Raw genomic sequence first — 18,732 nt, 5'->3', positions numbered from 1 at the left:
ATTTTAATGGCCAGTAGTGTATATTTGTCGACAGAGGTAATCAGTTTCAAAATGTCGGTTATCTAATTTTCAAGTAGGACTGGAGCTTATCACATGATTTGCTGATGTTAGTCTTCGTAAACAAAATGGCTTTCAAAACTCAGTCACTTAGCTGTGTTTTTTGCTTGTCCATGTCTTATTCATTAGAGAAAAAACTGTTTCGAGAGGAGCGTTACTTCCAGGCAAACATTAAACGTATTCAATAATAATAAGAAATTTCGTACAGTTCAGATTGTTGTCACGGAAATGTGTGAACAACTCCACCCAACGGTCTCCAGTAGCAACATTTTTAGCGTTCCAGCTTGATATTTTTTCAGCTCTGAGGTAGCTGGAAATATGAGAAAACTCATCGAATACGTCCGTATCTTGGTCGCTGCTGAAAAATCCTTGTGTAATCAGCAAATCCGTCATATTTAGTATTTCTTCCCACGTAGATACTTTAGTCAGAGTTGTCCATCCAAACACTTCTAAGTCTGCATTGAACTGACACCACTGATCCAAGTATTCTTTGCTAGGATTATAAAATTCAGCCGCCGCAGTTTCTACACCCGGAATGACAGCGTCAGTTTCTTGTAATTTCGTTATTAGATTACGGACGGTGTGAGGAAGAAAAAGCGAACTCTCTTTACGTGCCAAGTTATCTCGGAGACGCCTTATTTCCTTTGTAGATTCTATAGCAGATACGCATTGTGCTTCAATTTTTAACACCGTTTGATTGAAGGTCGCTGCCTGTGCATGCAAAAAAAGTATAACCATTAATTCAGAGGTGGTTTTTTCGAAAAAGTTTTTAAAATATTTGGGCATTTTTCGATGTTCAGAAAGTAGCTTTTTAAGGGCTGATATATTTTTAAAATTCTTTCAAGCGCCAGCATTACCGCGAGCCACCTGGTTTTGCTGTAGCCCAGCACTTTCTGATACAGTGTCGTTGGAATCACAGACCTCTGGGTTTCCGTACGAAAGCTGTAGATGTAAAAAAAATAGTAAATTTTCACAATGAACGTTAGAAGCCCACAGGGAGACAATCTGTAGCTGTTTTGATATGCGTCGTGTACTATAAGGGTTCCACATCCAGTCCCAATGAGTTGCCCTCCGAGCGATAAGTTCAATTTTGCAAAAACATTATTACTTCCTTCTCTATTTTTTTCTCCAAATCTGCAGTTAGTATTGTCTCCACAAAATGCCACAATTTTCTTATTTAAATCATTGCACGACAAAACCTCCTTCAAATAATCGACAACAATCTCCTATGTTTCACCAGGCTGCTCTCGAAACTCCAAAATTTTGACTGTCGCACCTTCATAAGGTAAAAAATTTTGGATCAAAACAGGGAATTATTTTATTGCGCCATGATTAGAAGCATCCGTTAGTAAAGATATGCACTGGGCTCTTTCAATTCACCCATCAGCGTACGTGCCATCTCATTTATGACAATAGCGTGGGATTTTGGACGAGTATATCTAAATTTTTTCTCAAAACATGTTTCAATTGAAGTAGAGACACAGTCATAAGACGAAAGTTGTGGGTTTCTTGAACCATGTGATACGCCCATGCACCTTCCGCCGCAGCTACATCCCAATTCTTCGCAGCCGACAAATCAATTCTTTCAAAAAAAGCGAGCATTGACAAGCAGGAAGCAGCAGCTTGATCGGAAAAATAGGGTTTTCTGATTTTAGCTAAAATCGGTACGACACTTTCCACACGTAACATCTGATGCACCACGCCTTTGTTTTGTAAATGGAAACTTATTTTGCAGAGTAATATTAAAAATACACTTACGTTTAGGCATGTTTCTAATGTTACAAACACACAAACATGAAAACGTTGAATGGGTTGTTTGATTGTGCACTTACGCCCCAACATTCCAAACCGGACTAAAACTAAACAATGTTGCCGCAAGTGAAGTTGGCACCCTCATGATGCGATTATTTGCTGAGTTGAGCGGTAGCATCTGTCTCGCTCTCTCTTCTCCACGCTGCCCGTGCTGCCACCGCGTTTCGAATGTAATGAATATAGGCAGGTAGTGGGTACGTCTAATAAATTTATCGTTTACTCTGTTTGCAAAAGTAGGACATTTTTGCACTGGCTGGGGACAATGGGACAGGCAGCCTGAAAGCGGGACTATCATGCCCAAAGCGGGGTCACGTTAAGTATACCCACGAAAATAGCAGCTGCATGGGTACTGTCGTAGTCTTGCTGTACGCAGTTATGTTATGCATCTTCCACTTCTTTTCTGTAAATTTTCTTGAGTCCTAAGTGGTTACAAAGGAATTTTTTATTTATCTGAAAGGTCTTAACTGTCTTCATACATTCTTTGAATATTATAACAACACATTTTAATTTATCTACCTCAGGTTTATGCAACATCTTTCCTTTAGGAGTTTCTTCCCTGCCTTGTGATCTGCCTACATAATTCTTCTTTGGGGTTTTTGGGGATGTCTCTTCAAATTCCAATCTCAAGTTCTGGAATGGACATTCAAGTGAGCACTAGCCCCAAGTTTATGCAGTTTTCTGTTGCGAGTTCAGATCTGACAGTGCTACTCTATACATTTAGTCTCTCTTACTTAATAAACATTCTACTGAATGAGTAACTCGAATGCCAAGAGTTTGGTTTTAGTTACTCATTTACTCTAGCTCTACATACTTTGGGATGAACTAGAGCATCACCTTTTCTGTATTATTGTCCCTGGAGATTGCTATGTAGACATTTTTTCTTCCTTTATGTGACTGTAAACTCCTTTTACTGATCTTTTTCTTATGAGTAATTTTTTGTGGTAGCTTAAATGCATCTTTCTACAGGAATCTGTAAAAACTGCCATAGCCTCAGAAGAGAGAGAATATTTGTGACACATGCTGTGATACTTCTTAAAGTATGGAATGGAGAAAATATAAACATTTTTATGATATGAGAGCAGACAGACATGAAACCAACAGACCATACACAATGAAAAAGAAATTGATGTCAAATCAAAACCGATCCATCTGCATTACAGATTTTAAAATTATTAAACTGGCAATAGAAGCACTCACAAGCTTAGACAACAACTGTAAACCACATGATACTCAGTAATTAACATTTAGCAATAACATTCAATTCTTTGTGTAAATATCGTAAGTGCTTGATTGATAACTCATTGGCTCCAGTATGAATGAATAATTTTCTGGAAGTTGTAGAATTTTCCCATTGGAAGCCTATGGTAAGCAGCATTTATTTATTAGTGTTTTGTTTCATTACAGGTCAGGTTTTTCAGCTTACTATACCACACATATAGTATCATTCATTACAGTCTTTCACTCTTTTTCTACTCCAATCTTCTTGATGTTTACAGAATACAAAAATAAAAAAAGACAAAATATCAATTCAATGAGTAACATATTAGTACTGATTATGTATTACTGTATTAGGAACCCAGAAAATAAAGCAATGTTCTCAAATTAGTATAAGAACAATACTTTTACAAGATAAGGGGCTGCATAGTCATCATTCAGAACTGCTTCCAGCTTCTCATTACATTTATTTTGAGTTTATGATTATCCATCTTATTCTTCCTTCTTGCCAACAGATATGAGTCACAACATTGATTGAAATGAAACATGAAATTTATTATTAAAATGAGCATGACAAAAATGTACATAGCACAGGATAAAATGTTTTGTACTCTTTAACAATGCATGGAACTCTTCACATAACACTTTTACATCTGATGTTCAAATAACAACTCATTCACAGAGCACATTAATCAATAACACACATGTGCAGTCCATCTTTCATAACCTCAAAAATACATGGTTACATAGCACCTGTAGTTTCCAGTTTTGTATTCAGAAAACAACACATGGGACACTAATTATTCATCATCGGTATTTACATTGTGTCTCAATCAAATTAAAGTCTCTCCTTTATGCAATATTTACAGTATTCTATTTCAACATAGACTTCAGTGCAAGTAAATGAACACTTAGAAAGAAAAATGTCCGATCATATTCTACAGATGCATAACTGATACTTCTATGTCCAATACCACAAACATTGACAACGGGCTAATGAAATGCCATCAAGGTTGGCCCAGAATCTGCTGCTTGTGTAACAGCTCAATAATAATTTTCTGTTGTGACTGTTATGGTACACATCATACCTCGTCAGAATCCTACTTTATTCTTGTGAGTATTAGGTGCAAAAATGCCTCACAGCATGTTTTTTGGCCATAAATATTTACAGCCATTTCACTTCATGTATTAGCTGTTGCAGCTGCCTGTTGAAGAATTATTTGTCCTCTGCTTTTCAACTGTGCTCATCCTTCTGAAGAGAAAAATTAAACAAATACAATTAAATAGTTCAGTATGATCTAACTAAAGTGTACATTATTATAATTAAATAACTCTGTTATGTTTTTCAGTAATATGTTAGACAAATTAAAAAGAAAATATATCTGCTTCAACTAATAGTTACTCTATTACAACATATATTTGATGTTATGTTTCACTTGTGATAGTGCTTATTTTATTTCAGTCTGTTAATACTAACTGATTGTTCAGTGTTTACTTATATGCATTCCTGTATTCCTGAAAAACTTTCTGCTCTGTAGAATTGTGGTATATGCTTATGGAAGCACGGATGTATAATGCAAGACATACATTGAAAACTGTAGCAAAAGGAGAAAGCTCCTGACCTGATGTTGTTCAAATCTGGAGCTATAAAATTTTGATGCAAATTAAATTACTTCTTCCACTGACCACTTTCATTCAATTTGGTCAGATACTTCCCTCAGGTCACTAATATATCTATGCCAGACATCTTTTACATGCTCTGACATGTTTAGAGGCCTGAGGGACAAATTATCACTTACTGTTCACTGTCACAATCATGTAATAACACACACACCTCCCTTACAGTTTCATGGTGGTTAGAAATACCACTGACTATCATACTTGCTGGATATCCACATGTGGTACAGTTGCAAATCAGTGTCAAATTACTATAATCACATTGCACATTAGCTTTTTGGTGCACCTTGTAAAATGTCATGGAAGAAAGGTGAGTGAAAAATGAGGGTATCTGCACAGTGTTCATAAACATTCACTTTGCATTTCTTGCAATTTCAGAGTTAATTATGATACCATGGTAACTGAAACTAAAACAGCATCAGCTATGTTGTGGAAAAGGGTATTCCATTTATGTGTATTAAGGGAGTTCATCTGAATATAATGTAGTAAACTCACTTCATCTGATGATAATGTAATAAACTCACAAGAAGATATGAGATCTAAGGAATAAGAGAAATACTGTTTAGCCAGATCTGTCAAAACCCCATGAGAAGAGAAAATCATTTTTCCAACACGCAAGCAGGAGTTAAGTATTATTTTATCAGAGGCAACCCAATTTTAACATATTTCCTACTTTTTTTCAAGAGACTTCCATAAGGGACATCTGCATTTGGCTGACCAGTGAGAGGATGAATTTAAAGAATATTTTTCGAGACAAAGTAGTCCACAAGGAAGAAGATAGAATAAAGCTAGAGCTCTTCAAGAACTAGGTACTTTGATGTGAAAATGTACACCTCATGCCATAATGCTGTAAGAAGTACCTGGGTTTGAATTATCACAACAGTGGGGATTTTTAATTAGTGAAAGAACTGGAAAAGGTGGCACTCAGCCTTATAAAGACAACACTGCAGAGATATTCAGAGAAGGATTAGTGGCTTTAGTTTTCAAGAACTGGCATCACTTGTCTAGAGACCAATGTGGTAACCACATACTCCACAAGTACAAAATAGGGGAGAGTGCATCATGAACATGATACGCAAGTTGGGGTAGCAATTACTAAAACAAAGGTGTTTTTTTCTGTGACAGAATATTTTCATGAAATTTCAATCACCAACTCTCTACATCTACATCCATACTCTGAAAACCACCACAAAATGCATGGCCAAGGGTACATCCCATTGTACGAGTTATTAGAGTTTCTTCCCATTACGTTCATGTATGGAGCACAGAAAGAATGACTGTTTGAATGCCTCTGTGTGTGCTGTAAATATTCTAATTCCAAGTGAGCATTACATATGGGGTTGTAGTATATTCCTAGAGTCATCATTGAAAGCCAGTTCTTGAAACTTTGTTAGTAGGATTTCTTGGGATAGTTTACATCAGTCTTCAGGAGTCTGCCAATTCAGTGTCTACAGCATCACTGGAACATTCTCCCACAGGCCAAACAAACCTGTGATCATTTGTGCTGCCCTTCTCTGTATACGTTTAATGTCCCCATTTGATCCTATTTGGTACGTGTCCCACACACTTGAGAAGGGCTCTAGAATGGGTCACACAAGTAATTTTTTAAGCATTTCCTTTATAGACTGACTGCACTACCCCAGTATTCTACCAATAAAATGAAGTCTACCACCAGCTTTACTCACAACTGGCCTATTTGAGCATTCCATTTCATATCTGAACAATGTGTTACACCCATTGATATTATAATCATAGAATACAGTGTCTTTTTGTTTTGTTTTGTGAGGTTCACAGTTTTACGCTTACGAACATTTAAAGCAAGTTGCCAATCTTTTCACCACTTTGAAATCAAACCAAGATCTGACTGAATATTTATGCAGCTTCTTTTGGGCAATACTTCATTACAGATAACTGCATCACCTGCAAAAAGTCTGAGATTACTGTTGATATTGTCCACAAGGTGGTTAATATACAACGTAACAGCAAGGGTCCCAGTACACTTCCCTGGGACACACCTGAAGTTACTTCTACATCTGATGATGATTCTCCAACCAAGATAACATGCTGTGTCTTCCTCACCAAAAGGTCTTCAATCCAGTCACAAATTTCAGTTGATAACCCATATGGTCAAACTTTTAACAACAAGCATTTGTGTGTTACTGAATCAAATGCTTTTTGGATATCAAGAAATACTGCATCTACCTGACTGCCTTTATCCAGAGTTTTAACTATGTCATGTGATAAAATTGTGAGTTGAGTTTCACATGGTCGATGTTTTTGGAAGCCATGCTGGTTGGGATGGAGGTCATTCAGTTCAAGATACCTCATTATGTATCATCTCAGGATATGTTCTAAGATTTTACAACAAATCAATGTCAGGGATATTGGAGGTAGTTCTGTGCACTGCTTCTACTAACCTTCTTGTAGAAGGGTGTTACCCGTGCTTTCTTCCAACTACTGGGCATGGTTTTTTGTTTGAGGGATTTATAATAGATTATAGTTAGAAAAGGGACTAACTCAGCCACAAATTCAATATAGAATTTGATAGGCATTCCATTGGGCCCTGGAGCTTTGTTCAATTTTAACGATTTCAGCTGTTTTTGAACGCCACTGACACTAATACTGATTTCACTCATGTTTTCAGTGGTACAAGGATTAAATTGGGGTAACTCTCCTGGGCTTTCCTTTGTAAAGGAACATTTGAAAACACAGCTAAGCATTTCAGCTTTTCCTTTGCTACTTTGTTTCAGTTCCTGTCTCATTTTCTAGGGAATGGACACTAAATTTGGTGCCGCTGACAGCCTTCACATAAGACCAGATTTTTTTTAGTTTTATGAAAGATAATTTGACAATCTTCTGCTACAGAGGTCACTGAAGGCTTAACACACTCTCCTCTTGATAGCTAAATGCATTTCATTCAGTATCTCTCTATCTACAGTCCTATGTTTTGTTTTACACCTGTTATGTTGTAGTCTCTGTTTCTTTAGACATTTCTTTATGGTGACTGTATACCCATAGAAGGTCCCTCCCATTATGAACTGTTCTACTGGCTAAATGTATATCCAGTGCATGGTCAACTATTCTTTTAAACTTGAGCCACACTTCTTCCGCGTGCTTCTGCCCTGTGCTGAAAGTTTCAAGTTCTGTATTGAGATATGATACTACTGAATTTTTATCTACTTTACTGAATGTATAGGGAAAGACAGATTGCTACTAACCATAAAGAAGACACATCAAGTTGCAGACAGGCATGATTAAAAGACACTCGCATATAGCTTTTGGCCACAACCTTCATTAGTAAACGACCAGCCCGAGATGCTGGAGTTGGTGGTCATGTGTGCATGAGATGTGCTTTCTTGTGTGTGTGTGTGTAAAAGCTGTTTATGAGTCTCTCTTAACTGATGAAAGCTGTGTTTGAAAGCTATATGTGTGTGTCTTTTAATTATGCCTGTCTACAACTTGACATGTCTTCTTTATAGTAAGTAGCAATCTGTCTTTTCCTACATTGTTGATATTCCTACCTCGAGTCTACATTGTTTGATTTGTGAACATATATATCTTTCTGTTTGTTTTAGTTGGGCTTTGTACTTTGGTAATCATTGTTGCCACAACTGTGTCATGATCACTGATAGCAGTTTCAGTATGGATGTCCCAAAGAGGTCAGGTCTGTTTGTTATCATTAGATCCAATATATTTCAATCATGAGTGTAGTTCTGAATTATCTGTTCTAAGTAGTTTTCAGATAAGACATTTAGTAATACTACACAGGAGGTCTTATCACACCCACCACTAACAATTCCATAATTTTTCCACTTGATTGTTGGATGATTAAAGTCTCCACTAAGGATTACAGCGTGATTGGGGAACTTAGGTACAAGTGAACTGAAGTTTTTTCTAAAGTTTTTGGTTACTTCAGAATATGACGCATGACAAATAGAAGGACCCAGTTACAATTTTATGCCCAGACTTGATACTGGGTCTTGCACAAACACTCTCACATGCAGCTTCAGTTTCTATCTCTTCAGATTTGAGTTTCTTGACTAAAGTGAAAAAAGTTTTTGTTGCAAATTCCTCAGCAGTTGACCCTAGGCTTTTCATACTTTCACCTGTGAAAAGCATTTCTTTAGAGCCAACACTGATACTTCTGAGTTTCCTACAGCTATCATTATCTGGATTGGATAGAGAGTCACCTAATCTAAAAAAAAAAAAAAACACTTGTGTGCACCCCACAAACAGTTAGCTACTTGGATAGCAGCCTCCGATGTGAAGTGCACACCTGACTCATTTAGGGGCACCCTACAGTTCTCAGCTCTATGTTGCAAGTCCAAAAAGTCACAGCCTAGCTTGTCACAGAACCTTCAGAGACTTTGATACAGTCCTTCCACTTGACTCAGAATGAAGGGGCCATGATTAGTTCTGGGTCAATGCTGGTGAGCTCTGTTGAAACACCATTCGCAAGTCTGGTCTTCTCAATCTTCTCTGCCAGTCACTGGAATGATCAAAATATGACCTCGGAGCCCAGACAGCAGGTGTCATTTGCTCCAATGTGCACCACACTCTGCAGTTGCTTGCACCCTGTTCCATCAGTGGCTGCCGAAACAGCCTCTTCAACACACTGAATGAGGCCACCAGGCACAGACACTGAGTGTACCTGGTGTCTTTTCCTGTCCATTGCTGACATTTCCCTAAGGAGTACCATCATTTGCTATAGTTTGAACTGCGACTAATAGACGTCAAACCTTTTGCATTTGCCTTCTCTTGACACTAGACAAAACAGGTTTCCCCAAAACAGGTGGAGTGAGTCCCACTGGATGAGGTTCAGTTTCACTGAAAGACAGCACCCTGAACTTGGTTAGCGGGATTTGGTATAACACACAGAGTCTGCTCTGGTCCCAGTCCACATTGTACAGAATGCCTGGATCCACCATTGAAAAGACATTCAGAGTCAATTGAATGAATAATGGCCAATCCTGTATATCCTGCAGAGGAGATGGGATCCACAGGAGAGGATAGTAAATGAGGTAACTTTGGCACCCATATCACAGGTGTATGACCCTCAGGAGCTCTTCCAACACACTGATTCGCAGCAGCTTCCAATTATTTGACAGTAGTCAGGGCTATTTCCACCTACCTACAAATGTCAACCAATTAATCTTATGTTTGAGAGCAGCATTCACAGTGGGGCTGCATTGTGGCTGGTGCAATGTATTACATGACAGTGAACAAATAATTTCAAACTAAGTCTGCTGATTATCATTTGTATCTGTTCAGCTAAAAGAAATTACTAATTATGTATGAGAATTGAATCAAATAAGATTTCTATTAAGGCAACAGAAAAATCTGTAGTATAAATTACTAATTTCTTAAAACTGTTTTTGGTTAATTATAGTTATTAGCAAACTCGAAAATAGAGTTAATTTATAATAAATCCAGATAATATGCACTCCTCCTTAAGGGAAAACTAGATGTAACACTTTGTTATAAAATCTGATACAGTTACTAAATCACAATCACAAAATTACTACAAATGTTATTATGCACAGGACAATGGCAAATTCTGAAAATTCTCCTCTGGATACAAAGATATTTTGTTGCTGCACACCTAAATAAGGAGGAACAACCGTTGTTAAAAAATAAGAGAAATCAGAGCACACACAGAAGGATTTAATTGCTTGTTTTTCCCTTGCACTGTTCGAAACTGGAACAGTAATGGAATAGCTTGAAGGTGATCCAATGAACCCTCTTCCAGGCACTTAATTGTGAATTGCAGAGTAGTCATTTAGATGTAGACAAACTAACAGTCAGTGAAACACTTCACAGAAGACGATGCTACAGTTGGTCAGCAGCCTATAGTTCATGAATCCTAATGAAGATAATATTACATTACAATGAAAGCAACAGAAACTAGTCAATTCTGTATAGAACGGTAGTGGTTTTAGCATGTAATGCAGGTTAATGACATTCATAGTAAATGATTTTCAGAAAAAGACAACAACATACCACACAAGCAAAAGTATAATCATTTGAAGAAAAAAAATCATATCTATGTTGGTGCACTACATTTTGTTGTTCTTGTCCATTCTTATATGTAAATACACCCAACTTCATTAAATAAACTTACAATTGGGGATTGGTTATGTAAGGGTATCTGGTGGTCTTTCACAACTATTCAGCTGAAATCAGTGTGGATTCTTCATTATCATTATGAAACCATGCAACATTGGACTTGTATTCTGCAAGATTTTATTTCCCGTTTGATAATTGTGATTCAGGTTTTCATTACTTCCCCTCATTTGTTTTAGACAAAGTGCAGGAATGGTTCATTCAAAAAGGTCTCAACAAATTTCCTGCCCATCTTTGTCCAGCTTGACTAGTGCTGTCTCTTTAATAACTCCTGTTTCGACAGGACATTAAAGGGCAAACTGCACCTCCTTTCTCCAAACATCTGATATAATATAACGCATGTAATTTAAAAATCACAGGCACAACCTGCCACCAAATTGTACACAAAAGAAGGAGAAGAAGTTATCAAATGTGCTGAAATTAAAAATCAACAGTGAAACTCTGATAATTATAATAGTATTCATATTTATTTACATCTACATTTTGTAACATATCACTGAGAGGAATATCTACAGTGCAGTGAAAAGGCACATAATTTCAAACTGTGTTAGTTGTTGCATCATGGAACACTTAAAAACTTATGAAAAGATGGAAGTCTATCTTTAATAAACTACTGCATGCAATGACTTCTCTATTTTAATCAAGATGATTAAATGATTTGAGTCCCAATGGGACAGGCAAATTATCTCATTCTGGCCAATGAGGCAGCCTTCCTTAAGTAACCACTTTGTCCTGTGGAGGATTCTCACTGGGTATCAGTTTGTAAAAGGAACAAGAAAAATGAAGGTCAGGGTTTAACTTCCATTGGCAGTGACATTGTTAGAGATGGGGCACAAACTTGGACAGAGTAAGGATGGCATAGGGAATTGATTGTCACCTTTTTTCAAAGAAATTAACTTTGTATTTACTTTGATCCATTTAGGGAAATCATGGTTGGTTTGTTGATTTGGGGGAGGGGAGCAAACAGTGAGGACACCAGTCCCATCTGATTACAAAAGGATGGGGAAGGAAGTAAGCTGTGCCCTTTCAAATGAACCATCCCAGCATTTGCCTGACGAGATTTAGGGAAATCACAGAAAACCTAAATCAGGATGGCTGGACATGGGTTTGAACCATCATCCTCCTAAATGCAAGTCCAGTGTGCTAACCACTGTGCTACCTTGCTTGGTAATAGCCTACATCTGGGTGGCTAGACAGGACTTTAAAACACACTTCTCAGTAATATCAGTCCTGTGCCCTAACTGCTGTGCCATCTCATGCAGTGGAATGAGAAGCATCTACTTATTCAACAGTGTAAATGCATAGAGTGCTTAATAATCAGAATTAAGTTTTCAAATGCATTGTACTTAATGCAAATAAAGCAACTTGCATTGGAATTCTCCCTTCACTCAGTACCCACTATACTTGCTATTGGTTCTAGCTATACCTGTTCCTAAACAGTATTTTGGTCCCTTGGTGCTGTTTTATCCTTATGGGATAATTTGCTTTGGCTTGCATTAAGTGCCTTCTACTATTAAATTTGACAGCATCTGAAACATGTCTTCCTATGACAACTTTTTAAACTTCCACACATTTTTTTATACAAGGTATTTCTGAAATACTTTTGCTTTTACAAACTTTTCGTGCAGCTTTCTGACACTAAAACAATAAGTCTATGTACTTATGAGCAAAAGTCCTATTTTTAGGGTTATAAATGAAAGTTTATGTTTAATACACATTGAGGTAAAATCTGCAAATGATGACTGTAAGTAATGATGAAAATTAATTTTGTTATATAATGGGCTGATATTATCTACAAACCTGAATCCACTGCTGCAGGCAGTGTATTCTGGATGGCAAGATAGCAATGGCAGATTTAAGTTAACATATTAGATGGAAGCACATGAGTCTGTCCACTGGGTCCACATCTTCAATCAGAAAGTCTAAAACAATGGAGGTGGTGCTTGTTTGGTAAAGTCCATAAGCCCCATTGCATGATTAGACAGGCCAGATTGGTACCCAGTACATACTTTTACTTGCAGGGATATATAGAACAAAATATAGGCTGAGATAATGTAGGAATGCTTTTAGAGGAGACCTTCATTGTCGACTGTATGTTTTAGTATCAAAAAAGAGGGCGTTATGGAACTGTAATGAAATAGGCTTCCAAATAATATGATTGGTAAGATAAAGATTATGAGCTGGCCAATCAGTTGGATGGACACACCCAAACCAGTTTGATAGAATGTGCGGAAGACATGGATGCTATGCCCTGTGTGAATCATTTCAATGACTGCTGACAGGTTGCACAACATTGCTAGTGCATTTAAGCTCCACCAACAGCCACAAGGGCTTCTTCTTCTAGGGCACAGCATGGACATCATACAATAGCCGTAGCACTGACAGTCTGATCTTCACCTGGTATGAACAAGCACCAAAATATTCCTGTAAAGGTCCACATGCTTTGTTCCATTTGTCTTTGAGTAGTAACAAAAACATATGAAAATCAAACATGAGAAACTTACTAATACAGTTGGCATGTCATTTTATTCTTTTTTGTGAAAATGTATGATGGAAGGTTAATTATAGTTTCATAATGGTGTTGTATAAAGATAAAGAGAAATCAAAAGGCATGGCCCCAGACCAGAATATTTTGTGAAAATGAATGCGAATGAGTTGATTGATCATTCAGTCAGTTCTCGGTACAATATCTTATAGACTGGTATATTATGAATGAAACACACATGATTGGTGTAATGTTCACAAACTGGTATTCAGCTGTTATTCCTCAATCAGGAACAAACATAAATATATGGTGCAGTGAAATTTTTGTAGGATCAAAGATTTTAAACTAATGCATCTACAGGGTACCTTCATTACCAAAGATCAAACTTATTAATATCATATTTAGGAATCAAATGAAAGGAATCATTTCAGTTTAAATGCTATGTAAGATTATTTAGCTCAGATAAAATATGTGACACATTAACTAATGAGCTATATAACAAATTACAACAAAAATTGTTCTTAGAACAAAATAAATTGAACAATAATCTTTGGTATGAACTGATTAACATGGCTTCTGGGTGTAGTTTACCCATTTTAGCCATAGACAATGTGTTAATAGTCATAAACAGTTGTGACTCAGTAGTTGTTTAGTCATGGATATTTAAGTCTGTCTTTTGGTCCATTAACTAGCAGCAAATTTCAGTGCATGTAAGTTGTGGAAGAAATATAGGTATAGAAATAAAAGATACATAGTTGTATACATACCTTGAATTATCTTCACCTTCTGCAAGAGTTCCTGGCAAAGGTCGATCAGCAGTTTCAGGCAGCAGCAAGACACAGAGACCCCCAACTACAGCACACACACCCAATAATCCCATTGGGACACGATCATCCATCTCAGACTGGAAGATAATTTAAAGCTTTTTTTTATTAATGAATCCCATAATGAGGACAGCTTCCATTAATCATTGTAAAGATTTAATATAAACACTGCAGTTAGTTGAAATGAAATTGTAAATTAGCTCTATTTAAAAAAGACACGCAAAACACAAAACAGATTTCATCCTTCTTCATGGGATGGGCATGTATCAGAACTATTACAAGGTATTTTCTTGTTTTGATTTATGCAGCTGATCATCCAATGCAGTATAACAACAAAGTGACAGAAGTGGTGAAGCACACACATTGAATGTGTTGATCAAATCAAAAATACTGAATGGTATTCAAACAAGGGAAGGAGTTAAAGTAGCCACTCACAGTGTAATGGATGTGATAGAAAGAAATCACTGGACATTGAACTTCAACTTATTCTGGGATGCAGCACTGTGACAATGTAACTGTGCACTCATTTTCTCGGAAGTGGAATGAAAGTCTGTGAGATAAGATGGATGTTCCAAATCTCTCTCTCTCTCTCTCTCTCTCTCTCACACACACACACACACACACACACACACACACACTCTGTCTCTCTCACTTTTTTTCCTCAACTCTTCCATCTGTAATGGGCATTGTCTAGATTTATTTTGACTTGCAAGATACACCCCAAGAAAGATTTTTAGAATTAACAACAGGTCATTTGTACTACAGTAGTGTATTTGAGAATTGTAACATGTTTTTTTTGGTGTTATTACTCACTCAAAATAACATATTTATAGCGTCATTTGCAATGCACAAACAATATATTTCTCTCAATTTTTTTTATATGTATGTGATGGAAAACCTAACATTTGCAGTAAAATTAGATAAGAATTGTACCCTGTAAACTAATAATTATCATTTTTCATGACCTGATTTGTTCAATATCTTTAAAGTTTTATATCATTCAAAAATTGGCTCTCTGTGGGAAAAAAAATAAAAAAAACAAAAAAGTAATTTAAAGAGAAAAGCTGATCCATTTTTGATGACAAGTGATTATGTAACAAATCCAGCAGCAATAAATTATTCCCTAACAACAGAGGTGACAAGAACAATTGGAGAATGATGGAGCAACATTTTTAAATAAGTAGAAAGCTTTTATACTTATCTTTATACAAAGATCGGCTAAGTGTTCAGATTGGCCCTCATACTCTGAGCACATTTCATTAGCACACACACAGTATAGTTATATAAAAATACAAATTGATTTATCAGTCAGCAACAAACAAATAGGATGAGGCAAGCTAGACACTTTACAGTGAGTAGCTATCTTTACTCTTGCCTTTGTTTGGTATTACGCAGCAGACAAAATGTCAGCACCTCAGAATGTAGCTTTCAGTGATTTGCATATTTCCTTACTAATATGAGACAATTTTCTCCTCTTTTTTAATAATAAAAAAATCATCAATAAGTGGTGGGGGGTACAGTATCAATATAGTCACCAATTTTTTATGTATCCAGGATGCCTTTCCATATTACGGTAACCTAATGATGAAAACACATATTCAGAAACTGTTATAATTTTCATGCAAAATGCCTCTTACTCAAGTTATATTCAACTTTCATTTGTGTATGGACTTTGAGTCTCTTCTATGCCTGGTGGGTAGTGCAATATCCAGTTCTTACAATGTGATTGGATATAATAAACGTTATAATTGCTAAGATATTGACACATTTCTGCTGCAAATGGCATACACTGACAACAAAAAAAGGTGGAAGGTACTACATACAGAGTGTAAAGTATCACAGTGTGTGTAAGGTTGTGATAGTGGAGATGAAACATGGTTTTTCTAAATGTGACTAGTAATTATATGAGGACATAGGAAAAATTTAACTGATGAAAATTTTCCTGGATTATCAGCCAAGTGACAGCATCATCTTGAAGAAGCATTGCGCCAACTTTCCTATGACACTGCCACTCAGACCCTTATCTGAGAAAATTCTAAATGAAGTAATTGTCATGAGAGCATCAAATAAATATGCTACAGTTATTGTGTTTAGAAAAAATAACCTTTCACATATGGTACAGAAATTATTATTTTCAACAATACTACAGGAATTATGCAAAAGTATACTTCCATTGTTAAGTATTTCATTATATACAAACCTCAACAGAAGTTTGAAATATCATAGAGTTTACTACAATGACTTCTTATAGTACACCCATTGAGGCTTGTACAAAATCTTATTAACAAAATAAACATAATTCTTCCTGAAAACAGGAGCAATTTTGGTTTCTTAGAAAAAAAATCATCACAAAACAAAACAGGCTCATGCCTAAGTGTACATCTTGAAAACAAAAACATTCAAAATCTTTATCTCATGATGATTATTATCAGTCTTTAGTAGTGAGTATGTACACCCTGCACATGGATGAGCTCTTCAACTCTGCAAGGCATGCTGTGGATGAGACCATGCAGTTAACCTTGGGAGTATGAGGCCCCACCCCACAATGGCCGCTCCAGTGAGGTCCTGAAGATTGTCACATGGATAAACATGTTGTGCAACAGCCACCTTCAACAGGTCCCATGCATGCTTAATTGCATACGTGTCTGAGGACTGTGCTGGCCAATGCATCTGGGTGATGTTGCATCTTTGAAGATACCGAGACACTGCTAGAGTACAGAGTGGTCTTGCATTGTCATCAACTAGGATGAAGCTGTCACCGGCTTCACATCTGTAGGGCCTTACAGTCATTTGTAGGACTTCTTGGAGGTGTCTGGGACCAATCTGTAAGGGCCTTACAATTGTTTGTAGGACTTCTTGGAGGTGTTGGGGACCAATCAGCCAGAGGGTCAAAATGCTCATGACAAGTGTTTTTCTAGAAATGATAAATATGACACAATTGCATTGCCAACAGCAAAAGAGATCTGCAAAGTATCTTGCACAAGCAAGCAATGACATGGAAATCCCTGCCTGCCTAATGAATCCAGCTGTAGCAGTGATAGAACATAGAGAAGGAACAGATACAGTAACAAGTGGCAACAGGAAATCATTTGTAACAATACCAGCAACAGCAGCAATAAAAGACCTAGAACCAGTGTCTGCAGAGCAAAGGATATGGTCACAACATGTACATCTACACCACCAACATGAAAAATGGCAATAGATGAATCAGGAGCAACTCCACCAGAAGAAAAGGAAACAACAGCAAGTAAAATGCACAGTGTAGCAAGCAGGTGGCAAACAGTGCCTCCACACCAGCTGAAAATTTTTGTAACATGAGGCATGAAGGTGAGAAAGTCACCACAGTAAGTACAACTAAATGTTTAACAGTACTTCAGCAGAATATACAGTTGATAAAAAACAAAGTTCCACAAATAGAAATAAATTTACAAACATTAGACAGTTCAGTTGTGTATCTTATGGAACACTGGTGCAAAGGGAATGAAATCTCATATTTAGCCTTATCCTCATATAAACTTGCTTGTTTTTACAGTAGACTCTCTATGAAAGGTGGGGGCTCATTTATGTGAAGAGAGGTATTTCATTTAAAGACACAAATGACCTTACTGCATTAAGTGCTGATAAACATTTTAAACTCTAAGCTATTGAAGTAACAGAACACAAAATGTCAAAAAATTAATGGTAATTTGTGTGTACTGATCACTGAGTGCTGATGTGGATATTTTTTTCTCAAAACTAAATAAGAAAATAGCTAAAGTATTTTGCTCAAAAACAGGCATAATCATCTGTGGGGGTCTCAATATCAATACAATGAAGTCAGATGATGTCAGCCATGCCTATTTAAATGTTTTGTACAGTTATGGCATGACAGTCCCACTAGAGCAACCAAACAATCTTCAACATTGATAGACCATGTAGCAACAGATGTAGACAGGATAAAAATACTGTATAAATGTTCAAGATCTAGCCTTATCAGATCATTTGTGTCAGATATTAAAAGTAAATTTTTGTGTAGAAAAGCCCCCTACATTAAAAGCATATAAAAGGCTCTTCTCAAAGTCAAACCTGCATGAATTTTCAACACAGATACAATATGAAGGGTGGGAGGGAGTCTATGCAGAAACGAATGTGAACAAAATGTATAATAGCTCAATGTCCATTTTTAGACTAAAATTTGAGGAAATGTTCCCCAAAACTTTTCATGCCATTGCAATTTCAAAATATATATATATATATATATATATATATATATATATATATATATATATGAATAAGCAGAGGGATCAAAAAATCCTCTGAAACTCCTAGGTATCTTGCTTCAATTAAAAATAGATAGACTGACCCAGCCTTTTTGCAAATTTATAAAAACTACAAGAAAATCTACAGAAAAGTGCTACCAGCTGCTAAAAAAACCACAAACCACGCAGAAAAGAAAAGCAAAGCAACCTGGAATATTATCAAACCGGAGACAGCAAACACAGGGCAATAGCTAACTTTATAGATGTGTACTTCAACAGCATTGCAAAGAAATTACAACAG

The 18,732-nt window shown here is 36.6% G+C and overlaps 1 protein-coding gene across 3 annotated transcripts in view; it reads right to left on the bottom strand.

The window, feature by feature from the left end:
* Positions 1 to 3,212: 3,212 nt before the first annotated feature.
* Positions 3,213 to 18,732, bottom strand: part of LOC126298552 (organic cation transporter protein) — a 416,359-nt gene continuing 400,839 nt past the window's right edge. For all 3 annotated transcript variants that reach the window (XM_049989909.1, XM_049989908.1, XM_049989910.1), the window contains exons 11-12: positions 14,137 to 14,273; positions 3,213 to 4,336 (exon numbers count right to left, since the gene is read on the bottom strand). In XM_049989909.1, the coding sequence (XP_049845866.1) occupies positions 4,273 to 4,336; positions 14,137 to 14,273 (201 nt within the window). In that variant the 3' untranslated portion in view covers positions 3,213 to 4,272. The remainder of the gene's footprint in view (positions 4,337 to 14,136; positions 14,274 to 18,732) is intronic.

Source organism: Schistocerca gregaria, chromosome X (assembly GCF_023897955.1).
Source record: "Schistocerca gregaria isolate iqSchGreg1 chromosome X, iqSchGreg1.2, whole genome shotgun sequence".
Taxonomy (NCBI): domain Eukaryota; kingdom Metazoa; phylum Arthropoda; class Insecta; order Orthoptera; family Acrididae; genus Schistocerca; species Schistocerca gregaria.
This window is presented reverse-complemented; position numbering and strand designations above follow the sequence as displayed.